Source organism: Thamnophis elegans, chromosome 16 (genome assembly GCF_009769535.1).
Source record: "Thamnophis elegans isolate rThaEle1 chromosome 16, rThaEle1.pri, whole genome shotgun sequence".
Classification (NCBI taxonomy): domain Eukaryota; kingdom Metazoa; phylum Chordata; class Lepidosauria; order Squamata; family Colubridae; genus Thamnophis; species Thamnophis elegans.
The window spans coordinates 4,296,144-4,323,461 of NC_045556.1; the positions used below are offsets into that span (position 1 = coordinate 4,296,144).

Here is a 27,318-nt window from a genome sequence, read left to right on the forward strand (position 1 = left end):
CTGTAAAAATAGTTGCTAGCTGTCATTTAAGTGCTAGATGATACTGCATGGGAAGATTTCCTCCTAGCATGGGAAGGGTCAGGAATACCATTTGGGTAACATTTTCTCAGATGATTAAAAACTCTGCAATTTGGACAGGAAATGGTAAAAAGCCGCTATTTAAGTTTTTTTCTTCTTGAGAATCACTGTAGGATATTGCATGAAAATACTTTGGTTTAGATGCATTTTACTAGGTAGGTTCTATTCTTGCAGTAACATTTCTTCCACTTGACTCATAGGAGAAATTAAACTTCTAAATCTATATTTGGTAATAATATATACTTTTATCAGAATGGATAAAAGGATAAAAATTTTAAAGAGTGATGAATTTTGTCTATCATCTGATCCAGCTGTACTTAAATCCTTAGTAAGTAGGAAATGGAAAGATATGTGAAGTAGGCTAGAGGAGAAAGAATTTCTATATAGGATGAAATTTGGTATAGCTATTTTAAATATGAACAGTTTGGATTTTTTTTAAGTACATTGTTTTTAAGAGTACTATTTTTAATTAAATAATGCTGGAATGAGTACACATGCATAATTTACATATTAACTTTCATAAATATTTTGTGCAAAATAGCTTCCAACGTCTGCAACAAACTTTGATTGCATTTTATTTATATATTGATAAGATTATAATATTAAGATGTACTTCAGAAATGTTTAAAATAGCATTAAGTATAGCAATCTCAGGAACACAAAACAGATAGTTTCCACTTACCAACTGCCTCCTCTAGTAACTGTTCAAAGTTACAACAGTGCTGAAAAGTTTTACAACAAATGCCCACATTTACACCCTTTACAGTGCCCCTCAATCACACGGCAGCCATTGAAGTCAGTATGCATTGTCCTGTGCTTGACCTGTTGTTTTTTTCTCCCCTGGCAGAGAAGAGAGATGGAGAGGAAGGGATTACAAGAGAGCAAGCAAGCACACCACAGGAAATACACCAGGCTGACGGCACTAGCATATTGCTTTCGTATTTCCCCACTGGGTGCCTGCTTACTCTCTTGTAATCCCTTCCTCTCCAATGAATGTAAATACAAAACATTAATGTCCTCCTCGCTGATTATCCCAGCATGTGTGTGCATTCCAAAGGGAGAGTGTGGATGATTTCCCACTTAGCAACTGCTTTGCTTAATGACAACTGCAGTTTCCAATTGTCACTAATTGAGGACTGCTTGTGTTTAAAAAAATCATGAATTGTAGGAGTGTCTGAGAATGGTTCATCATTATGAGAACAAGTGCAGTCCTCCAGTCTGGGCTCCATCCTTCCCTGGCCCTTTTCAGTCTAAGTCCCTTTAAGTAGAATGTATGATTGACAACTAAATGCAATTTGACTGAAGAATAATAGCGGTTAAGAAATGTCTTAAGCCAATTATATAATATGATTAATACTTTCCCTGGGTTTTCTGACTGTTCAGAAAATCAGTATCAAAAATATCAACAAGTATGTGTGTTTGTTTGTTTGTTCTGGCATCTGCTAACTGGTACACAGTTCTAGTTTTCCTTCATATCCTCTATCACTGACACTTTTTTAAACTTTTGCTTTTAAGGCTCTGGAGTTTGCTCTCTGGTTAATTCATCATCTTCTGTTGATTTAATTCACTTTCCAATAAAGACGAACAGATATTCTGGAGCTGACAAAAGTACAGTATCCATTTCCAACGCTTTAATAAACAATATAAAAAGTATAAATTGAAACAGTAAAAATTATGCTAACATAATTTGTGTCTAGTTACTATAGCAACCAGACAGACGGGCGAACAGCCGACAATATGTAGTCTGACATTATAAATTAGGATTTATATTGATTCCTTTTTTAAATTATGAAATGTTTAATAGCACATTAAACATAGGTTAGGCATAAGTGGGTTCTAGGAGGAGAGAGTAAGAGAGTTAAAATAAGTGAAGAAGGAAAGTTGCTGAAGTTATGGAAGAATTAGCAGGATCAGTGATTACAAGCAGAGGAATATCATAACTTTGGTGATCACAATTAGGAGATTATTATAAAAGGAAAGAAAAATTGGATGAGGCAACGTAGAATTATTTAAACTCAGAACAGTATTAACCTGAATTTTAAACCTTAAATTTTATAGCATGCAGCATGCTAGTTGCTATTAGAAACTGGCTTGTCTATCACTAATATATAGAGCAAGGATTCTTTTGGGGAAAGCAATGAGAGTAATTGTGACATTTATAGAAATGTTGGTTTCTGGCTATGATTTTTGGAGTCTGACTGCAACGTTCATGTCCTCAGCATTCTGATGAGATTTTATTCCAGAGTGAGATACCTTTTTCCAGGAGCAAAATATAAAAATTGGAATATATTGGACTCTGGAGCAAGGCAGAAATTTAAGAGTTATGGGAGATGTTGCTGTATCAGTCATTAGAAAAGAAATTGAAGATGATTCTGAATATATATTTAATAGTCATCATAATAAACCTTAGATACGACTCAAGAAGAGCATGATGAGATTACTAATCTATATAAGAAAAATGCTTCCCAAGCAAGGCAAATATACAAATGTACTAGGACAAAATAGCTGTGCAAACATCTTGGCCCATTGAGAGCTTTTGGAATGTTCAGCAACAATAGATTGCAAGACAAATTGCATTAAGATATGCTGTAAGTATTTTAAATAGACTGATGTATGCCTTTCTAAATGAAATCAAATGCGTTTTCCCTCATATAATGAAATGTTCACATTGAACCAGGATTTATATAATAACTTTGTACATGTAGCTTTAGTTCTTGTCTCTTCCAATCTCTCACACATATTTTCTCTTTTTTTGGCTTTCTGCCTGTGAGTAGTATCTTTCTATTGACTTCATTCTAAAATGCACTTAAACGTTTTGTGATTTAACTTTATTTAATCAGAAGAAAAATAGCATTAATATCAATCCACAGTGGATAGAGTCAAAGTAATAGATTTCCAGATACTTTTTCAACTGCGTCTTAAACTAAACCTCTCTCAACCCCACCCAGTGAATCACATCTGCATATATGGGTAACTGGAATAACACTTTTATTATGCTGATGAAATAGGGTGTCGTTTATGAAATATAATAGTAAATTAAATTTGTTTTCAATAATTACGAAAGATTTTCTTTTTGTGAGCATGGAATGCACTTTTTCTATGTCAGTATAAGCTAACATGTTAAATTATACTTAGGTGTTAAAAATAGTCTAAATGTGTTAGAAAATATCTGACATCTATTCAGGCTATTCCACAAGACCAAGGCAACCTTCATATAAAATGGTTGTATCCAGAATGTAGTATAGATGGTCCTCATTGAGTGACTGCCTTGTTTAGTGGACAAAGATGATGAAAAAAGAAATTATGCCCATCCTCGCATTTACAACCTTTGCAGGTTAAAAGCTGAACTAAGGTCATAAGTACAGTTGCAATTGGTTTTCATACAGCTCTGGGTAATAGCAGTGTTGCAAAAACTTCATGTATCACTAAATAAGTCCATAAATCATGTGGAGCTCAAATTAGACATTAAGAAAAAATGTTTAAAGATATTTATTATACTGTGCCCTTTTGTTATTTGCATGTACTTGTGCTGTTTTTTCTACAATGCAAGATGTTTTCCTAGAGTCCAAATCTTAACTGGTCATTCTGTAATTTTGCTCTGATAATGAACCATAGCTTCTTTTTTTTCATTAGAAATGCTGATGAAAGCCCGGGTTCTTGTAAAAGCTTTTTATTGCTCTGAATAGTGATTAGCTAGCTGTACCGAGAGCTGTCAGGGATGAAGTTTAATGCCTGCAGAGCATTCTGGAACATGCCAGTACTAGGAAACTCCTCCCAAACAGTGGAAGAAAAAAAGTATTTGTTTTCTTCAGTTGAATTAAAAACAAAATTAAGATATGTATTGGCCTGAAATATCTATTGATAGAAATTGATAAGATAATTTTGCATTGTCGGATGACTTCAGCACTACTTGTCTATATTGCACACTAAATGAATCAAGTCTTCCTTTAAGGGCAGGCTTTTGCAGCAGAGTGCATTAAAAACTCATGTCTAATAGGTGCATTCATTTTAATAGGCTCATTCATTGAGCTAGCCTGATTAATTAGTGCATGTCACCATCTGGTATTTACTGAGACCATTCATTTTTAGAATACTGAAATTGCAGGGAATATTGCACACCAATTAAGTTCCTTTTAACTGGATTGTGTTAGTATACAGTATTAGTGTGGGAGGTTTTCTTTGTGCTGCAGCCAGCATGCCTCTGAAGGAACCTGGCAGCCTGAAATTTAAAACAGAGGAGAACTAGTCCCTTAAAATGCATAGTGGGTAGAAAGAGGTACTTTGTATATTATCTCTTGAACAAATGGACAGTTCCAAGAGAACCAAACATAAGGAATTGTATAGAGACATACTGCCAAGCCTTTTTTCCTAGGTTTTCCATGATGTTATGATTATCAAAAGAGTAGCCTGATATTCTTTGCTTTGTCTTCATCTGTAGCATAAAACAAGTCTCAGCAAGCCTTTCCCTGTACATTTGTTGTAATGCAATGTGTTATAGATATGATTGGCCACGTTCAAAATTACTTTGGGGGACATTGCAGCGAGACACTATAAAAGATCAAAGGGAAATATTAAAAATAAGGATAGTTTTCTTTTGTTCTTGCATAAGCTTTAGATTATATAACCAGTAGGTTTCAGAGTAATATTGCAACATGCCATGCTGCTCTCCGGACGTGCATTTCTGGTGCTTGGTAATTGGCAATTGCATTTACAACTATTGCAGCATCCTGCTGTCATGTGATTGCATTTTGTGACCTTTTTTTGTTGTTTTCCAGCAAAAAACACCCATTGGATAAGCTTATGACCACACAATTCACTTAACAACCACATGATTTGCTTAATGACTTGTTAAGCAATGACTTGCTTAACAAACATAAAAACAGTTACAGAATTGAGTTCGATCACGAGATGACTTGCAATCAAAATTCCGGACTCAGTTGTGATTGTAACTCAAGAACTACCTGTATCACTCTTTGAACAAAGACAGAAATTCATTAAGCAATTTTTTTAAAGATTATAAGATGCCCTCCAATGAAATATTATGCAAAGCTTTTCTAGTTATGTTACAGCTCCACCTGGTGTTCAGTAAAAATGCTTTCCATCTTCTGTAATTAGCTTGACATGTAGCATTTACACAAACTTACAGACCATTATTCCTATTGACTATGTATTAACATGAACATTTGCCCTTGTACTTTTACTGTATTTGAAAATATAACTGGTTACCTATAAAAACATAGCTGTTTTATCTCACAACATCATTATGGAATAGATTAAGCTTAAACTTAGCTCCTATTTTGTCAGTAAAAAGATCAACTAATGAAGTTGAAAAGATCAGCTCCTTGAGTGGCAGTCTGTACATTCACTTCTCACTGATTTTTGATATCTCTCTTTTACTTTCCTAGGATGAACCAGATTTGATTATGCAAGCAAGACAGCATTAAAGTAATAAGGAATGATCTTACCAAGCACTGAACAATCTTTAACCTCAGAAAATGTCTGCTTGCAATGCCTTCACTGAACATGTGTGGAAACCTGGTGAATGTAAAAATTGCTTCAAGCCAAAAAACTTGCATCAGACGCCTCCAGGCCCTGAAAAAGCTCCAGTCTCAAATTCAAATATAAAAACCAATGCAATTCACAGCAACCAGCATAATAAGAATACAGGAAATTTTCGGCCACCTGTGGCAAAGAAACCCACCATCGCTGTGAAACCCACCATGGTGACAATAGATGGACAGGGTATGTGTGGTGAAATCACCTCACAAGATCTTTGTGAGAACAAACCAGCTCTTGTAGGTTGGAATCAAAATATAACTGCTTTGAAGAAAAAGCCATTGAATAATAACAACAATAATGAAGAAGAGGAGGAAGAGGAGGTTGAAAATTACAGTCATATTCATAGATCTTTTGGAAATAACGATGATACAGATAAAGCTCCAAGCAACAATAATGGACTCACTGATGTATTGAAGGAAATTGCCGGCTTAGATCATTCAACTTTCCTAACAAGAAATGAAATTAATTCAAGGGAAGTATTCTTGGGACGAATAAACACTTGTTATAAGAAGTCATTAGAAAGAAAGGTCCCTCCAAGTTGCCTGATGGATGGAACAAAGTCACAAAATAAGCATGTTGTTTTGAGTGGAACCACTGCTGTCATAAGCAGTGAGGGTGGCCGTTTCTGCTATCCTGAATTCTCCAGCGGAGATGAAAGTGAGGATGACCTGTTTTTTGGCAGCATCCATGATGATCATGAGAGCTGGGATGAAAGTGACGAAGAGTTGCTAGCAATGGAAATTCGCATGAGGGGACAGCCACGTTTTGCTAATTTTAGGGCGAATACGCTGTCACCTGTTCGATTTTGTGTTGACAAGAAATGGAATACAGTGCCTTTAAGGCATAAGTCTCTTCAGAGATTTTGTGCAGTAGACTACGATGACAGCTATGATGAAATTTTGAATGGCTACGGAGATGACCCTGTAATCCTTTTTGGACCAGAAGGCGTTCAGAGCATGGTTTCATCCGATTCTATGTCCCCTGATTCTTCTCTGACTGAAGAATCTCATTCCGGAACGGCCAGCAGTTCTTCCCAAAAGCTTTGCAATGGTAGAGTGTCTCCTAACAGTCCTAAAGGTAGCAGATTAATGGGAGGAGGAGGAGGTGATAACAGGTTTTCTGATGACCAACAAGTTAAAGTTTCAATTAAAAACACTCAAAACACTACCCAGATTGTAGAGACCCACAAAGCTGTGCTTGCTGTTAGACTAGAAGAAAAAGATAGCAAGTCTGCTATCCCCAGTGATAAGCAAGAATGGAAAAGTTCCTTAAATACACCAGTTCAGACAACAACTACAAATTTGATCCCCGTGGAAGAACAAGCAAAGCCTTACAGAGTAGTAAATATGGAACAACCAGTGTGCAAACCTTATACAATAGTGGATGTATCAGCAGCCATGACACATGAAAGTATAGCGAATCGGGCAAAAAACCTGGATACCAGATACATTCGGTCTAACCCAAATTCACCAGATCCCCTCAGTACAAATGCTATCCCCCAGTCTGTGTCATGTGGGCAAGTAACTCCTAATCTTAAAAAATCCAACACTGCCAGATACCAGGAAGTTTGGACTTCCAGTACAAGTCCGCGACAAAAAATCGCCAAAGTGGAATTAACTGCCAATGTTCCAGGACCTTCTGTTCCTATAAGGAGAAATATCCTTAAATCGGCTCCCACTTCGCCTACGTCAACACACATTTCTACAAAAACAATCCCGGTCAAGTCCCCTAACTTGTCCGAAATAAAATTCAACAGCTATAATAATGCCGGCATGCCCCCCTTCCCGATTATTATTCATGATGAGCCAACTTATGCTAGATGTTCCAAAAATGCCATCAAAGTTCCTATTGTAATCAATCCCAATGCATACGACAACCTGGCCATCTATAAAAGCTTTTTAGGCACGAATGGAGAGCTTTCCTTTAAAGATAAGACCACTAGTATCATCAGCCATACATATGAAGAGATAGAAACAGGAAGCACCGTATCTGAAAATATACCTACTAGGTCTGCAGAATTACCCCAAGCGAAAGGTTCAGGCAGTAACACTGAGAGGAGGCTGGGCTCTGTAGCTCAGAAGGTTCAGGAATTCAATAGCTGCCTTGGAAAAGGTCAGGCTTCGCCCAAGATGTCTTGTCGTGGCTCCCCAACAAAAATACAAAGAACGTTTCAGGAGTCTTCAGCTGAAGTAGACGATAATCAGGAAATATCTAATGGCGGTCGGGAAAATGCCTGTGCAGTACTGTCACAGATTGTAGCATCAATCCAACCTCCACAATCTCCCCCGGAAGCCCCTCAGCCTGGCCCCAAGTCTTGCAGCGTTGAAGAACTCTACTCCCTGCCTCCTGATGCAGACCCAGACAAGAGCACCTCATTGCGACCAAAATCCCTTTTTTCAGTGCAACCTCACCCTAATGCTGAGGGAATCAAATCCACAGAAGTTGCGTCCAAGGAAATCCCTTCCAAATCCCCAATCGTGCAGCCTTCAAAACCCATGGCATTGTCTCCGAGTCCCAAAACTGAACAGGCTCCCCCTTTCCCACCTCCCCGATCCACCTCTTCACCTTATCATGCCAGCAAAGTGTTGCAGAAACATTTCGGCAACTGGAGCAAGCCCCTGAGCCCATCTAGATCCACTGAGGCTGAATCCGTTTTGCATTCAGAAGGTAGGCGAGCGGTCGATGCCAAACCAAAGCGATGGATATCCTTTAAGAGCTTCTTTCGCCGCAGAAAGACCGAAGAAGAGGAGGACAGAGAAAGAGAGAAGGGGAAACTTGTGGGTCTTGATGGAACTGTCATTCATATGCTTCCGCCACCTCCTGTCGAACGTCACAATTGGTTCAGTGAATCCAGATCAGATTCCAGTGAGAAACCATCCGTTGTTTTTATGTTTAAATGTGATCAGGCAAAGTTGGAAACAAAAACCAATCAAACCAAAACTGAAGTAGAGCCCACCATTGAAGTCATAACAGCAGAGAGGGGGGAGACCGAAAATCATCCGGAGACACCGGAAGAAAGCTTAAAGAGTCACCCCTCTTCACCCCAACTTCCAAAGGAAATTCTCAGGTAAAATTTAAATCACTCATTGGCCACTGTATGTTTTTCTCTAGATACAAGCAGAAGACCATGCCATTCCTCAATTTGGAAAAAAATAAGTTTGATGGGCTTTAAGGAGTAAAACAAGTATTGTGGGAGAAGCTTTCATATAATAGGACATTTTATCTACTTGTGAAGTTCACTCACCACCACCACCACCCAAAGAAAAACCATGCAAGATAATATGTCATGATATGCTTCTGCTACTTCTGTGGCCCAGAAGCTTTTGTAAATAGCTGGTGTTTTGTCTCAGTTTATTCTCCTAATGGAAACAAAGAGCCAAGGTGGCGCAGTGGTTAAATGCAGCACTGCAGGCTACTTCAGCTGACTGCAGTTCGGCTGTTCAAATCTCACCGGCTCAGGGTTGACTCAGCCTTCCATCCTTCCGAGGTGGGTAAAATGAGGACCCGGATTGTTGTTGGGGGCGATATGCTGACTCTGTAAACCGCTTAGAGAGGGCTGAAAGCCCTATGAAGCGGTATATAAGTCTAACTGCTATTGCTATTGCTAAATTGATTTAGGTGGCTAAATGCAGATGAGAAAGACAATTGACCATAGATAGGGCTATCTCCAGTAAGGACTTTTGGAAATAGAGGAGAGAAAAGGAGGTTAACCTCAAAATCTGTAACTTAACTATGTTACTTTACTATAAATATGGATGATGTTTCTGGCCTATATGCAGATGTTAAAACAGAAGTCTGGAATTTCAAAATACAGCTTGCTTTTAAAATTTTGCTTTCTGCCTTCTTTACGCATCCTTCTCAATTAGATTAGGAGTGTATTTCATATATTCAGTGATGGCTGATCTACCTGTAAATGCTGCTTCATTTAAAACATATTTTACAGACAAATTTTTCAAGGCTAGAAATATTAGATTGCCATTTAATGAAGTGGAGCCTTCCTGTGTCTACATACAGATTTATTGCTTGTTATCCTCAGTATTATGAGTAGACAATGTAAGACTTTCTGAGAATGAAGAACTTGACAGAACTCATACTTTATTTTTCAAATCTTCCTGAACATTCCCACTTTTTTTTAAAAAATGCTGCAAACAGTTAATATCTTAAAAGGAATAAAGGAGGAAAAGCATAGATAACTAGGATTACATCACTGTGACATATCTTTATAGGGTAAAGCATTGTTTTCCTATGGTTTAATGTTACAGTTCCACAAGAGGCAAAGATAAAAAGTTATTAATTAATGCAAATTAAAGCTGATACCTAGCAGCATCCCAGGTAACTAACTTTTACAGGTAATCTTTTTTTTACTGTTTCTCAAGAAACATTCATTCTTTCTAATACATCAGTGACACCCAATACTTTATACGTGGCTGGGTGGATTTTGAATCACTCAGAAATTCTTCACTGTTGGTACTTTTCAATACATCTATCAAAGATCTAGAATAGCACCTGAAATAGTTACATGATTTTGCTTGGAGGATGGCAAAATTGGTTCTGTGTCGAAGCTACAGAATAGTAATTGCCAAGCATTCTGCCTAGCCAAGAAACCTAGATAGTCTGTCACGTAAAATCTGTGCATTGCAGTTAATTCGGGGAGTGGGGGGAATCAGTCTGGCTAAGGGCAAAAGATAAATTGCAGTTTTCCAGTTTGCAGTTATCTGGTTTGTGTTATACTATGAGGAGGGGAATGTTGGTTTATGGTAACAGGTCATATGTTGATGTGGGTCATAAAGATGTAATAAATGTGACTTTATTGGTTTAGTAGAAATGGAATACCTTTATTGTCAAAAAAATAATTGGGTCTTGTTAAACAGATGAGTTTAGGCATCATTGTAATGGTACCCCAACAAGAGAAGAATTCTAGAAGTGTATCAAGGAGATAGTGAGGGGAGTCATATGTAACATATTCTTTTTAACTGGAAAATAATCAAAATATTGTTCCTTGTAACAACTTTATCTGTGTAGTTGCTAGGAGTTGAAAACAACTTGAACACATAATCAGTCATCACCTAGAAGTTTCCCTGCATTAACAGGAATATAAAGGAACTCCTGATGCTGCTTCTTGAGCCACATTTCTTTAATTGCTGTGCCTAATGCCAGTTTAAAGATATATACTGTATTTGGAGTATAAGATGCACTGGAGTATAAGACGCACCAAGATTTCAAAGAGGCAAATTTTTTTAAAAAAATTTTTTTGCACTCTGCAGAGCTCCCAAAAATGGGAGTTTGCAAAAACTGGCCCATTTTTTGTCAAAAAAAGGGGGCATGCATAGCCTTTAGGAGGCTTACAGAGTGCCTGTTTTTATAAACAGTCTGTTTTTTCACCCATTTTTACCCTCCCCAGCCCACAGGAGCACTCTATAAGCCTTCTAAAGGCTATGCACGGCCCTTTTGGTGAAGGGGCAGGGTTTCAGGAGGCAAAATATGCTGTATTCAGTGTATATGATGCACCCAGATTTTCAGCCTCTTTTTTGAGGGAAAAAGGTGTGACTTATACTCCAAAAAATATGGTGTATGACTTTTCTGATCTCTAAATCTTTCAGTTGTTTATACTTAGAACTTACTGTGTTGTTTGTGAATTTAGTACATTCAACTTCTTGAAATCTCTGTGCCAAATAATTTGGAGCATGGCATTTTCAGATAGGGCCTGAAAGAAAGAAGAATCAGAAAGAAAGAACCAGTTTGCTTGATGTTTATTTACAGGCACCTACATTTTCATCAGGACGCTTACTCTTGTGCTGTTCCTAAGGAGATGGTGTGATTTTGTTTCTATGACCATCTCGCCTCTCCACTTTCTATTACTGCTTTCCCTTTCGTTCCACTACTTCTCTTTCCAAAGAATTACTGCTACCAAAAAAAGACTGCGCAAATCTTGAGCTACTTGGTATAGTGCCTAAAACTTTGAATGAGATTTAATTTCATCCCTAAAATGCTGATGCAAACACAAGCTCAAACTAATAGATTTGATTTTATTCCAAAAGTGATACTGTAAAGGCTTAGGTCCAAATGAATCTATAACTACCCAAATACCCTTTATTTTACCTTTTGCATAACAGATGTCATACCACTTGAATTCTCCTAAATTATAAGAGTGCTTTGCATAAAACTGGCACAATTCTGATTATGATATCTCTGCATCCAACAACAATTAGGGTGATTTTTTTTGTTTTGCAATTTTACAGCTCTTGTAAATCAGCCCCTTATCTACAGTTTCCAAGTTCCCTTACCTGATCAGCTGTTAGCTCTGCTGATAGCCAAACCACCAATTTTCTTCTTAAATCAGCCCACAACTTTCCTCAGCCACTGTGTTAACTATCTCAAACTATTTGTAATTTCAAAAAATAGGTTTTTGTGCTATAATCTACAAGCCATTGTAGCATCCAGATATAAATCAGTAAAATCAACCTGGCCCAGTTGCGCCCAGACCTTTATGGCTAAGCAGGAATGTCGAAGATTGACATTCTGTCCATTCCATAACTTCAGAACACCCAGTTTGGGATTTTATTGTTTTGCATCTTGAGGTGTGATATAGAATTGGCTGCATTGTTTTAAAGAGAACCAGACATGATGTTTCTTTTGTCAACGCTGCTTATTGAAGGGCAGTTTATTTTTTAAAATTATTCAGGGAAATAATAGTGATATCGTCTTATCAATAGAAATTAAGAAATACAATTCCTTTGTATGTTCTTTCCTCTTCTGCCCATATACATCTAAGCGGTAATATGTTTACAATTAATTCAGATTTGTTTGGCCTGCACATTCAAACTGAGTAAAATACATTAGATCTTGATGAAAATATAACTTTCCTTCAGTTTCCTTTATATAGTTGCACTGTAGAAGCAAGGAGCAGATTAATATGTCTTAAGTGTTCCTTTCTTTTTTCATTTCCTTCCTTCCAAAGGATTCTGAAACTTAAGAAATACTTGGTAATAGCATTTTTCCTACTTTAATTTATTTTATTTAAAATGAGAGAATTCTGCCCTGTTGTGCAATAGGATCTGAGTAATTGCATACTTGTCTTACAACTGCATTCTCATAATGGGGGAGGGGGGGTTATATACCTGTGAGCAACTAAAATACTATGTTTTTTCTTCCATTAGCTCAGCTCCTTTATTGGCCCAATTCCAAAACAGGTCAATTACCACAGTTTTAAATAAATCTATCTTTGTTCCAGCGTTCTCCAAATGAAGAGTAAAAATGTGTAAGGTGTGCATGGTATTCTGTAGTAAGGAAAGGGTTAACGAAGCAAGCTTGCACTTTGCTTATGCTAGCCTTTCTAAGGTGTTTTGGCACATTCCCCAGACCTACCCCTGAAGGTAAACATCAAGGTGCAGGAGGTGATATCATTCTGTGCAGACTTCCGTCTTTGTTGCTCACTGCTTTGCACAACTTATAGCTCACCAGACCCCAGTGGAATAAATGCTTCACCAGAGTTTCGAGACATGATTAAAAGGCTCAAGAAGGCTCTGAGAGAATTTCCTTTAATGGGGAACTGTGTGAGTGAGTATAGTGGGTGAGTGTCTCCTTTTGGTTTACCTTCTCAGTTGATGAATTTACTTTGGTGGCACACTTCTCAAAAAAGCACACGAAAGAGATTCACGTCCATGGGAACTAGAAACAATGACTCTGTTCTAAATGTATCCAGGCAAATTTATTTTCAGAGATTACTATTCCATAACAGGAATTCTTCCTTCAAATTAAGCAGCTGTTAAGTGGGGTTGTTTTGAATGGAGCCGCTAGAGTGGAGTTAATTGAGAGCAAAGAGCAAAGTTTGTTAAACGGAAAGCATTTTCCATACCTGCAATTCCCAAAGTGAATTTACAACTCCACAGTTTTTAAGGTTTGAATGTGCAAAATTACTTGGGCTAACCTTTTAATGGTTTCACTTTTTGTGTAATTTGTTATGTTTACATTGTTCTGCCGCATGTTAATAAAATATCAACACTGATAATAAGATGAGACTTTTTAACTTCACCTTTTTATCAGGACTAACTTCTGTGGATGACTTTATGTCAGCATTATAAAATTTCTTGAATGTGGTAATGTACATGTGTATTGATGGTGTTATTGTGTTTGGTCGAAACTGCAGAGGTACTAAGTATTTTTAATATTGCAAGATGTTCAGCTGGAATCTGGGACTCTGACCAGTCGTGTTCAGTGATGAGGTCTATATTCTTTATTGTAAATCCTGTGTAATGTTTGTAAGGCACATTAACTCTTCTAATTTAATTGACACTCTTTTGTCTTTGTTCCACGCTAAGTTTCTAAGTGTGGCATAAATAACTACAACTGCTATCATTGTTTGTGCAGTTTAGAATGCTTGCCTTATGTATTTTAAAGCATTCTCGAAACTCTTCTGGTTGGTTTGTTTTTTTAATTTCATTTAACACAGTTCATTAAAGATAACTGACATTTGCCAGGCAGGTGAACTATATATACTTTGCTTTTGTTTCAGTCAAGTGCCTGATGAGAAAACAAAACCTGTGGAAAATGTGTCCCCTCCAATTCCAATTTCTGCATTTGAAAAGCAGGATGTTGACAGCCCTACATTCTACACCCCAGAAATATTACAGTTGGAAGATGAGAGAGAAGAAATGTCTGATTCTTCTGACGTGAGTGCCTGCAGTGCTACCTATAGTAACTTGGGTAAGTACCTTCCCTCTGCACAGAACATAAATTGCGGTTTGGTTATTGGCTGAGTTCACAGACTATACTCGGTGGGAACAGTATTAGGCAAAGGCTGTTGGATTTGTTTGTTAAAGTTATATATACTCATAGGTCATGATTTGTGGCAGTTCACAACAATTATGTAGTATAGCAATATCACATTCACAGAAAAATTATAAGTGCATAAAGTTGTTGCTTCTTCACCAGAGCTCCCAGTTTGTCACTTTTCCCTTTTAGAGCCACAGATACGTTGTTCTTCTCCCCTATTCTAGAAGAACAATTGTTATTGAAATAATTGCACATTCTCCCCTTCCTTGTCCAGTTCTTCTGCTTCCTTTATTGCTTTCTTATCAGTAGTAAACTTCTTGGAGCAGGGATATTTTGTGTTCTGTAAAAGGGCTCTGCAGGCAATATAAGCAAACCGTAATTGTGGCCATAATTAGGTTGTGTGGAGTATCATACTTTAGTTTGAGAAGTGATTTGCTAAACCAGCTTGGCTTGCCATATGGGATTGCAACTTCCCGAATCTCCAGTCAGCAAGGCAAACAGCTTTCTTTCAGTTAATCTCTGTTCAGCAAAATACATTCTTCAAAATAGTGTCATACGAAAAAGATGGGGCTTGGCAAAAAAATACTGCTTTGGGGAAGACAGGATTACAAGGCATGAAAGGAATGTATAGGGGGAAAACACCCAGTACATGTGCTGCCGAGTTCAAGGGAAGGCTTTTCAGCTGAATTGAGAGCATAACTGGTGAGATGTGCAAAGAAAAGAGCTACATTATCCATCCTGAGTGAAGACCACAACGCTTCCTTTTAATGCAGTACATATAGAGGCAAAAAGTTGAGATGTGTGCTAGTCACTTTTTGAACAATATTATACGATTCAGTTCCAAATATTAGATCAGGGATCCCCAAACTTGGCCACTTTAAGACTTGTGGACTTCAACTCCCAGAATTCTGGGAGTTGAAGTCCACAAGTCTTAAAAGGGGCTCCGTATGAAGACCTCTGTATTAGATTGTCATAGAGTGTCTAATGTTTAGCTGCATACAGCTATTAGAAGAAGGTGACATAACTTATGTGGTACATTTAAGCTGCATTCTGTGTAAAGCAAATATGTTTTGCATCTTCAAAGCAATAATGCACAATAGTACATGGTAGTAATTGTAATCTTATTTGATATTCTCCCATTAGGAGGAAAGCACAGGGGTTTGTTATAAAAAGTATTCTTATTTCCTTGCCAGCTATCTAACTGTAAAATGCTGATGTATACTGGTGCACACTATTGAGTCATCAAAAAAAAATAATTGTTATTCCACAGGGCAATCCAGAGCAAAAATGATGCCTCCAAAGCGTCCCCGGCAACTCAAAGGAGCTTTGGAGGACGCCATAGTATTTGGGGGAATATCCGATCCAGAAATATCAGCCATCTTCCATCCCACCCCACCTCCCCTGCCAAAGAAGACCATTTTGAGAGCACACACCGAACCACTCCCGAAAGACCTCCAGAAGCAGGCTGTTGAAAGTAGCCTCTGTGTGATGGCTAACCCTACCTATGACATCAACACTAACTGGGAAGGAAGCAGCATCTGCTCTTCTGTCAGCTCAGATTTCAAGGCAGTGGACAATGAATCCGGGGATTCTCTGGGCAGAGCCCCAGAAAAGGCAATTCCATCTACCACCAACCTTGCCGCTATCAGTATGAAGAGCAGTGGTTCCACCAGCACGGAGTCCGTCTCCGTTAGGCCTGTTGCCCACAGTAAGCAGGGCAAAGCGGGTCCAAAGCCCCATCAGCTTTATAGAGGCATTGAAAACAGGGAAGAGGTTGTGAACAAGATCAGAAGCCTCCACGCAGATTCACTGAAGAAACTGTCGGCCAGATGTGAGGATCTTTTTATGGCCGGGCAGAAAAATCAACTTCGTTTTGGGGTAGACAGTTGGTCGGACTTCAGATTAACCAGCGACAGGCCATGCTGCGAGGCAGGAGACGCTGTATACTACCCTGCTTCTTACGCAAAAGATTCACTCAACAATTATGCAGTCAAGGTAATGAAGATCTTTCAGTAAGAGCCATTCTGCTGCTAGGTTTAATGGCTTTTGTTAGCATTCTGTATATAAGCTCCTGCAACCAAGCCCTTTTTATAATTTTTATATTCCATGTGTTTACAGGATGTTCCCAGGAAAAGCCTTCCAGTAGGCCTTGAAAGATGAATTCCTTCTTTTTAATGTGAATAATTTGACATTGACTCTCTAGCTGCTTGGTTTATTTCTATTACAAATTGTTTAATTGTAATATAAATAGTTTTCTTGTTACTATTTGCTTTCTACAAAATATGCATGAGAGAGGGATAGATTGTAGCAGATAAAGAAGATGTTGCCTTAGTACTATCAGCTTCAGCAAATACAATAACATTGCTGACTTAGTCTCCTTTTCTGCTCAGCCTTTCAGAATCCTTTATGGATCACTTTTCAATAGCTGCTTTTCTTTATTTGTATATAGAGGCACAGGGTCGATGTGTTTTCAAATAACGTTTTTTCATTAACTGACTTGAAACCTAGTTTTCTTTTCATTCTTTTTTTATCCCCCCTGCCTTCAGATTTGTAAGAGCAGAGCTAAAGAATCCCAGCAATATTACCACAGTTTGGCCATTCGCCAGAGCTTGGCTATTCATTTCAACATACAGCAGGATTGTGGCCACTTTCTGGCAGATGTACCTGTCCGTCTCCTTCCATGGGAAGATCCCGATTCAGCGGAAGAAGAGGATGAGGCTGAACAGAAGAGCGAAGAGAGCTCCTCTCCATTGGACAATTCCCAGGACAGTCCAGGTCCCCAAAGTACCTTCAGTAAGCAGCGCAGCAGAGTGGTTGTTATTACCCGGGAGGTTCCCTACCTATCAGTGGCCGATTTTGTGCAAAATTCTGTGGAGCACCACTCTAGATGTCCCGATCTGTACGAACGACAAGTGTGCCTGCTACTCTTACAGTTGTGTTCCGGTCTAGAGCACCTAAAACCCTATCACATCACCCACTGCGATCTCCGTTTGGAGAATCTTTTGCTGGTAGGCTGTCGGGCAAGCAAAAGCCTTCTGAACCCTGACCTGGCGGAGCTCAACCCCGGTGCTGCTTGCCCCACCCGGCTTTTGGTGAGCAATTTCTCCCAAGCCAAGCAAAAGAGTCACATGGTGGATCCGGAGATTCTGAAGGACCAGTCTCGCCTTGCCCCAGAAATCATCACCGCCATGCAGTATAAGAAATGTGACGAATTCCAGACTGGCATCCTCATTTACGAAATGTTGCACCTGCCCAACCCTTTTGATGAGAATCCAGAGCTGAAAGAGAAGGAATACACTTGGGCTGACCTACCCCAAGTCCCTCGCCGGTCACTTTATTCCCTGGGGCTTCAGAAGCTGGCTGCTTGCCTGCTGAACCCCAACCCATCCGAAAGGATCCTGATATCTGAGGCCAAAAGCGTCCTCCAGTGTTTGCTTTGGGGTCCTCGGGAGGATTTGTTTCAGAGTCTCAGGGCCTCTACTAAACCTTCCCAAAGGGAGGCCGTGCTCCAAAACTGGCTGGACATCAAACGGACCCTGTTGATGATTAAGTTTGCCGAAAAGTCTTTGGACAAGGAATGTCAAGTCAGCCTTGAAGACTGGCTTTGTTGTCAGTATCTGGCTTTTGCCACTATAGACTCGCTCAGTCGCATAGTGAAAATTATGCGACAGCATTAGTTTCCTAGGAGTGGTTTCTTCACTTGGATAAGCCCAAATCCTTTCCTTGGCTCAAGTTTCATGCTGGGTTAACATTCTTATCTAGGTCTTGAGGTCACCAGCACTGAGCAAACAGATTTCGACAGGAAGTTCCATTTCCAGTCTTGCACGCATGGGAGAGGTCTGAAAACCATCACACCACTGTGAGTGGGCGAGGAAGGTGAAAAGGTAGTAAGGAAGCCATTTATTTCTGTTACGCCTGTTCTGAAGCAGACTTGCTATAATGACTGCGAACAGAACTGAGTCAGCACCAATCGAGCACCAAAATCTTTTTTTTTAAAAGATCTCCCGACCCTGTGATCTTTGTCAGCTTATCCCAGTTTTTAATCCAACTTACTAGACACATTTCCTGGATGCATAGCTTTTACAGGATTTGGGGGGGAGAGTCACATTCTTGATCTAGGCGAGAGAGAGAGGGAGAGAGAGAGAGAGAGAGCGCAGTGATTTAATGGTTCTCACTGCCCCCTGAATAATTATCTTTCTCTATAACAGAAAAAAAAACAGGTTATAGAATTGAGGGATGAAAGAATAGGGGTAGTTTTCCCACTCAGATTTAGCCCCTGTCCACACCCTCTCCCTGAGTTCTCTTTGTAAATGTATTTTTCCTTTGTCATTTTTTTATTTGATTTTTCAGATTTAATCATCACCTCAATATACTGCCAACTACTTCCTTCAATGCAGTGAGCAGGATTATTGATGAAATGTTAACATAATGTTGCTAACTATGTGCAGCATAAGAACCTAAGGGCAACTGAACCCCTCACGTATTTTAAAAAAAACCTGTCCTTGTATTATCCAGTTGATGTATATATTAATTCAAGGGCTGGTTGGTTTTTTTAAAAGTATTCAGTATTGCACTGCCGTTTTCCAAAGTGAAACCCAGCTCTGCTGACAGCTGCAAATGTTTCTTAAAGCTCAGCTTGGTGTGATAAGTAAGCTGCACAGCTAAATATAGGCTTTCCACAGGCATGGTTCTGGGAAGGAAGTGGTCACAGGCGCAAATATACTGTGTGAGTTCTCTGAGAGCTGATTGTTTGGGCAGACACAATTAAATTGTGCCCCATTGCAGCTTCCTTTGGAATTGACCTCATAGCTGCTATCAGGGTTTTTAAGTGATTACTTTTGAAATTCCAAAATTGTAGAGATATCACTGACTCTTATTGATTCTGAAGATGTTTTTGCACATGAAGGTGACTTTAATAGAGAAATATAACTGCCTGAAGGTGTGTTTGGCCTTTAGACCTCTCTCCTGACTTCCTTAACCCATCACGCTGGCCTTTTCCTGCAGAGGCAGCTTAATCCCACTGTATCTAATCTGTCTGCTCAGTATGGTTAGGGTTGCTTGAATTAGCTCTGAAACGGTGGAGCTGCTGACCAGTATTGAATTCCCAAATCTGGGGATGTATGTTGGAACATGGATAGCTCTTGTGTTGAGCCTGTGCTTCTCTTCTGGATATATGTGCAATTTTTGGATATATTATATGAAAACTGTTTATGTTTACGTTACATGACAGATGTAACCATATATTAGACCTGCCTTCTCTCTTTTTTTTTCTTACAAGGCACATAGATGCACAAAGTTGTGTGTTCCTTCTATGGATTGATGTTTCTGTTTCTTTATTGTTAAACTGTGACTGATGGGTTTACTTCAGCCTTTGAGACAAATAGCCACTTTGAACAGAATATTGCAGGTTTGGACCAGAAATTAAAAGATAATCTGCAGAAACTACTTCTGACTCTAGGCTCATGGAGTAGAATGTGGCCCCTCACTTAATGGAAACTGAGCCCACATGGAATATGTGGTGGCTTCTTAAAATGTTTGAAATCTTTCTGCTTCCATATCACATTGGAGAAAGTTCAACTAGAATTCAGGACAATGTGTGTGAATGTTTTATTACTTTAAAACAAAAGTGCAAAAATTGTTTGCATGTGAAGAGCCAGACACACCGGCCCCTAGACTCTGAGTTGTGGGTGTTGTACAATTGACCACCAAAACAAGCATTTGCTATGAGTGCACTACAGAATTGTTCAGAGAGTCAAAAACATGAATTATGGTCCTGCTTGAAATAATGAAAAGTGACTATATACACTTTTGTGAGTGTACTTTGCTCACAGCCTGCTGCCTGCTCTTCACGCTGGGCTTTTTCTCCAATTAGGTATGCTTCTAATTGATATCTGCATGTACATAAACATTCATTTAGCTTACTTACTTACCACCATGGTAGGCTATATTCCGTAAGGCCACTTTACATAGTTTTGCGTGTAAGATAATTGCATTGTGTCCCTCTCGTGTTGATATAACCTGTAAAATAGACTATTGAATGTTTTAAGATGGCCATGCATATTTTATGCAGCAGCTCCCAAATGTCATATGTTATCTTTCAGATATTATTAGCATTGTGCACTCCATTCAAGCAGAGGTATGTGCTCACTGCCATCTCTTCTTTATATAATAGTAGCTGAACTTTGAAAATGAAGGATAATAATGCGATTGCTCTGTATCAGTGAGTATTTGTGTGTGCGAGTGTGATAGAGGGAGGGAGGGAAGGGAGATGCAGAGGGATATAGTACATAAAGATACAATATAGCCGAAGCTTCCAGGTTTGATGGATCCTGGGACCACTTTTGCAAACAATCCTATTGAAACCCAGTTGCCATATGGATATTCTGCCATTTAAGAGATCAGCCAGTCCAAACCCATTAGACAAATAATAAACTGGGGAAAAATGTTGCAGTATCATTTCTGAACAAAATGAAATTCCTCCTTGTTTGTATAATTAGCTGCTGTGATCATAAAGCATTAACTTAAATATAAAAAGATACTTTTACTACATTTTAAATACATGTGTTAATGGAGTGCAAGGGATTGTGATTTTCAAATAGCCATACTGACTGTAAATAGATATTTTTCTTACATAGATATATTTACAAATTGTAAATATATTTTTTGGAAAGCTGCTGCTAAATTTATATTAGCACAATACCTACAATTTTCCTAATGGCAAACAAGAATTATCTGAAATTCATTTTAAATTTAAACATTTGAATACATCTTTCCTGGAACAGTGTCATTAATCTTTTCTGGGGTGGCAGCCCGGATCAGTAATTAAGTGTGCTAAGAACATTGCCTCGTCACAGATATAAAGCTGTTAAAAGGAGAATTCTGTGGTGGGAATTACCCAGTGCCAGCTACGGATTTAATAATAAAGCCTATAAAAAAAGAGAATAAAATTACCTGTTCTGCATGAAACCAACAATCTCACCAAAAGAGCACTATTTGGTTATGTTAATTCAAGAGTTCTATTGACATCATTGAAAAAGAAAATGAAATAGTAGCATCTTCCAAATCTGCAATTTCTATAGAATAAAGCAAGACACGGTTTTAAAACTGTTTAGGTAAAATAAAACTGGGGAAATTGATTCCATTTTTCAGATGGCAACCAATAGGGAGGACTAACTGCTGCTAATACTGTTAAAGACGGATCAGGCCTTTATCTTATTTACACAGTGCTGTAAAACCTAAAATGTGGAGAGCAGCAAAGTCCAAAGAAGTGGCAAAATATTCAGAAGAAGCTGGAAGGAGAAAACTTGGGAGTCATTAACACCTTTTCAATATTAACCAGGCCTGGCTGGGTCTCCTTCCCGAAATGTGTTAAATGAGGCTTACAATCTGCCTCGAGTGATTAATTATGTAGCAATTTTTATGTCTCCCAACCTGTTGCCCTGTTCAAGCATAGCCTTCCCCATATTGATGCCAAATCCCAGAATCTCTGGCCAGCATGATATTAGTTTTAGAAAAACTGCTCCATCCCAACCAAGAAACGGCTCTCAGGATAGAGATACATGTGAGAGTATAATTGTTTCTAAATGGCTTTGTTCTTAGCTTCTGTCTAGCACTCCTGTGCTCCCCAAAACCCCGTCCTTACAAAGGAACAGATGTAGTCTTGGAAGTATGGAATTGGAGAACTGAACATGGAAATAGTAGCATCTCTTCCATTAGAACCCCCCTCCCCTGCCCTATAAATACTCTGCCTTTAATAATAGCACACATTTTTGCAAGTATGTTTACACACTTAAAGAACAGGTAGTCCTGGACCACAATTGAGCCCAAAATTTCTGTTGTTAAATGAGACAGTTGTTAAGTGAATCAAAACAGTTGGTAAGTTAGCAACCTGGTTGTTGAGTGAATGGCTTCCCCATCGACTTGCTTGTCAGAAGGTTGCAAAAGGGGTCACATGACCTTGTGACACAGCAGCGTTCACAAGAAAAAAAAGGCATAAAGTCAACTGAGTGACCAGTCATTCTCAGTGCTAGGAAGGAGACAATAGCAAACAGCCTCCGATAACTGCTGGGACTTGTCCAGGCAAGTCTTTGAAACACAATTGAATGAAAGGGGGGGGGGAGCATGGGAGGGGAATTGCCTTGTTTTCTCCCATTCTACAAATGAATGTACTTAGAAGTGCATTGTGAATCCTCTAATCTGCGATTTTACTGATTTGAGCTACACTTAAAAACTATTTGTATTGTAAGATTGCCACCCCTATGCCCAGGAACTTTATTGAAAAGTATTAATTCCTAATGATATTCTACCCTAACATTTCCCTTTCCATCCAACTTTTTGTTGGAAAGCTGTTCGCTACGATGCTTGAAGCGAGGTAGAACAACAGATGGAGGTTGGGAAAACTTGTCACTGAGCTTGTTCCAGTGTGCTTCCGTTAGCTTTGCACCGATTCCGGCTTCCAGTTCCTTGACTGTTCCTCAAGTCCTGGAATTAAGAAAGTTTGATATATATTTTAATAATGGAAGGAAATTATTGAGTGTCTATATTTTTATAAATGAATTCTACTGAACTACAAGCATAATCCAATTGGGTTTTATGCTAAGTGTATTATATATTTGAATATACGTTTCTTGAATTTTAAAAATTCACATAGTAGGCCTCTCTTTCCAGGGGTTTGGAATAGGCACCTCCAGAATCCCGCTGAACCTTCCTTATCCTGATGCTCAGAGATGCTGGAGCTGCCAGCTGGGGAATCTGTGATTTGTAGTCCCAACCAAGCTGGAGGCTTCAGGCTGAGGAAGGTCTATTCTATAGAGCAAACTCCTATGCCAGCCTGCAGTTTGGTACATATTGTTACTCATGCAGATGGGCCTTTTCCAAAATGATCTTTCCAATGTACCATTTTTTGACTTGAATTCAGACTTGGAAAGGTTTTTTATCCTGAGGTGATTCTCTGCGTGTGATTTTTTTTTAACTAACTACATTGAGCAGTATGTGGAAAGATCTGTTTTACTTTTATTTGGGAAGACAAAGTATTTTAAGTCAAAAATTCCTATTCAAATCCAGTTTTATATGGTATTTCTTTTCCAGTGCCTCAAGGATGGGGAAGGTTCTGTGCCCCTTCAGCAAATCATTGTATTTGGAGTTCACTGCATTGCTCTGTCGGGTGCTTCATCATAATTTATATTTATCCATTCTTATAGCTATGTTATACCGTTTTTGTGTTCAGACGGCAGTTACACTTTGCTGTGGTACTTTGCAGTGTACTCTGTGACATACATGTTATTATGTAAATAAACCAGTTTTATTACACTGAAAAATCCAGGCATAGCATTCCTTTCATTTTCTTACCTTGATGATTTTAATATAATGATGAAAGAAATGTCCTTCTGGGTTCGGCTCCAAGTGGGGAAAAAACACTGGAGACATGGAGGCTGCTTGGAAAGATAGTTTATTGTTGGACAGGACCACACGGCTTGAGCCCTGAACAGAAAAGGGGATCACATGCTTCAGTGTTGGTGGAGAAGAAGAGAAAGGGCCAAGGAAGGGGCCTGCTAGGCTTTTTATAACCTGTTCAGTCCCAACTCTCTGTTTCCTGTTCCTGTGTAAGAAATGTATTCTGATTGGTTGTCAGACTCCCATGGAGCCATGCAGGGGCTACTCTCTAGGCTGTGTTTTGAATCCAGGTATGGATGAGTTCTCAGATGCCATGTGGTCAGTTGAGTAAAGGGCCAATATTATCATGCCTTTACTCCCATCCCCCCCTGGGGCTGCAGTGGAGAAGTCTTTATTATGTAAAAGGGACTAGCCTGGCCTTCTAAATGGCCCATTAACAATGGTAATGGGCAGGAAGCTACAGGCAACTATTCTCCCTTTAAAACATTTCTTTCTTTTCACATCCAGAGAAATATTCTGCCTTTTCAATATTTCCTAGGATATTGAGAGAGACCGCCTGCTGCCAATTACCTCCCACAGACCCATTAGATCTCACAGGGTTGGCCTCCTCCTGGTGCCATCTACCAGCCAATGCCACCTGGCTATTACCCGGGGGAGGGCCTTCTCTGTGGCAGCTCCGGCCCTCTGGAACGAACTCCCCGCAGGGATTCGGACCCTCACCTCTCTCCAGGCCTTCCGAAAAGCCGTCAAAACCTGGCTTTGCCGGCAGGCCTGGGGGTGATGGGTTCCCTCCCCTCTCGACTTGTATGGTTGTGCGACTGTTGTCTACTTTTATTATTTGTATTTTGTCTTTTATGTTCCCCTTTTTTTTCCCCCTTGAATTGTTCGCCGCCTTGAGTCCTCCCGGAGAAGGGCGGCATACAAATAATAAAATACAACACAATGCAAAATACAATTTCATTTTTCTGGGAGAGGGCTGGATGATAACTTCCCACAATAAAGAAATTTAAAACCCCGTGCAAACCTCTCTTCTTTTACTGATTCCTCAGTTAAAACATACAAAGAACTTTTCATATCCCATTTCCTCAATCCAGGTATCCTTTATGTGATAGAACCCTGGCTGAAAAAAGCCTCTTGCTTGCATATAGAGGTAGTCCTTGTTTAGCAGCTACAATTGGGGCCAGCAACTCTGTTGCTACGGGAAGCAGTCACTAAGTGAAACTGCAACTGTATTTATAATCATCTGCTTTACAGCCCTGTGAAGTTGTAAATGCGAGGCTTGGTTGCAAAGTTATTTTATTGTTACTGTCACAACTGCAAATGGCTGCTAAAAGACGACTACCTTACCTTTACATGATAGCCATTAATGTCTGGTGATTAATATGTTGCTCTAGGCTCCCATCTTCCTGTAACATTCATTTAATAGCTCACTCTTGACTCACATAGTTGGGGGGGGGGGGAGTTGCTATTCCTGTGGTGAGGAAATAAGAAATTCCCATCATTTAAGTCCCAAAGAAATGGCCAGATATAAGAACAACAACTATATTATGCTTAGTTATTCCCATCTTTCCCCAAGAAAAAGAAAGACTTGCCTACTTTTTAAATCCTTTCTCAGTTCTGCACCAGGTAATATCTTTAGATCTTTCAACTTGGTCAGATGGCTTTAAAATGGGACAGGGTGGGGAGAGGCTGAGATAAATGCAAGACAACTGAAGAAATTCCAGGTTTGCAGAGAGTGGACAGCTAAATCTGACTTGCTGGGATCAAGGCAGAAGTTCACACTTTTATTCTAAGCTCTGGGTTTTTTTTTAAAGGCATCTGGCTACCAACAACTGAAGTTGTTGTTTTTTTTTTGGGGGGGGGTGTCTGTGTGTTGCAGTGGTTTTTATTTTGAGCAAACAAGCGAAGTTTTGGGAAGAATTCTCAGCCCTTCAAAATGTAATGGGCCCGAGTTGAAGGGTTTTCCTTGCAGAGAATTTTCCCAGCATCTCGCAGCTATGAAACCTCCCTGGGAAATGCTAAAATCTGTGGAATAAGAAACTAGTCAAGCACATCAGATTTAAAGGATGAAGCCTCCCCTGTTTCCCATAGCAATGCAGCCTCTCTTCACATTTTGACATATCTAGGCTGCACCCGTTTTTGATCCACTGGGTGAGATTTTAAACTTAACTTTCTTGGTTCACTTTTTTTTTTCCCCTGAGGGAAAGAAGCAACATAACCCTGAAGCAAAAAGAAAGTAATTATGCTGGCTGGGGGATTCTGGGAGTGGAATCTTAAAAGTAGGCAAATTTGAAAAATACTGCACTATATTACCCTCTTGCTGTGGAAAGCAAGAAAGGAAATGCTTAATGACACAAGTGATTAAGCCAAGGATCATAATATGCTGCCCAAATTCAGGGGGGAACATAATTTTAATGTCATCCCCAATTTGTATGAATTGTTTTCCTGTTTTCTATTTCTACCTGTTGAAAAGAAAAGGCACAACTTATTCAAACCCATAATCCAATACGTCGTTAGGCAAGATTTCTTTGATGTGTTTAGCTGCATTGAAATGTAGCAGCTGTTGTGATTTGTTTTGCTTTTAAAAATTGTGTTCCTTCCAAATGTATGGACCGGGTGCCATCTAGGGGACGCAGAAGGAAAAATCTCTGCCCCACAACACTTTTCCTTTCCCTATTTTGGTATGAACTTTTATTTAACCGAAATACACTTTTCTCCGTTTACTACCTTGTTAACTTGCTCAATTTATCTTTGTTCCTCTTGTTAACTTTTATTGCACACATTTGTTATGTTTCCCTGTTGGGAGGTTTGGTTTTTGTTCTATATTTTTAACTGCAGCCTGTTGGAAGAAATATCCATCTGGGTTCAGTTCCAAGTGGGGAAAAAGACACTGGAAACATGGAGTCTGGTTTTGTAATTTTAGAGGCTTGTTGTTTTGTGTGTTTTGTTATTTGATTTTAATTCATTTGACTCACAACGAGTTGGGGTTTTCAAACTTTAATAGCAAATGTAATTGATCCTAGATGCTGGCTTCCTTGCAGTTTTAATCCTTTTCTTGAATGGATTTACCAAATCTGCATTTCTAAAAGTTGGCCCCTTAATTTCTACTTTTGGCAGAGAGCTGAGGCTCTGAGCCGCTTTTCCTTAGAAACATGTTTCTCCTTTAGGGAAAATATAATATTCTGCCTTTTTAATATTTCCTAAAACATTTCATTCTTCTAAGAGGGGTGTGTGCTAACTTCTTCCTTCACTATCCATTTCTGCACACATTGATGGAATACTGAAACATTGCATAATCTTCCAAGGGTTCATTCCTACACAAAGAACTATACTTTTTTTCCCCAGCATAGGTATACAGTATATGAAAATACCTCCGTTCTTTAAAATATTCAATTCAGGGTTCTTATAACCCAGCAGATATTTTTCAGAGAAAGCATCTGCTTTGGTTTCTGGTCTGCTTGTAATATGGTAAATAATATTAAGACAGCCTAAGATTCAAGCTTTAAAACAAACGAA

General features: G+C 39.0%; 1 protein-coding gene across 3 annotated transcripts in view; it reads left to right on the forward strand.

Annotated features, from left to right (window-relative positions):
• PEAK1 (pseudopodium enriched atypical kinase 1) overlaps positions 1–21,671 on the forward strand; it is a 28,707-nt gene extending 7,036 nt beyond the window's left edge. For 2 of the 3 annotated variants that reach the window (XM_032232605.1, XM_032232604.1), the window contains 4 exons: positions 5,484–8,704; positions 14,150–14,340; positions 15,680–16,404; positions 16,956–21,671. In XM_032232605.1, the coding sequence (XP_032088496.1) occupies positions 5,574–8,704; positions 14,150–14,340; positions 15,680–16,404; positions 16,956–18,086 (5,178 nt within the window). In that variant the 5' untranslated portion in view covers positions 5,484–5,573 and the 3' untranslated portion in view covers positions 18,087–21,671. Of the gene's footprint in view, positions 1–5,483; positions 8,705–13,090; positions 13,208–14,149; positions 14,341–15,679; positions 16,405–16,955 lie in introns of all 3 variants that reach the window. The other variant, XM_032232606.1, reaches the window with a different exon arrangement.
• Positions 21,672–27,318: the final 5,647 nt, after the last annotated feature.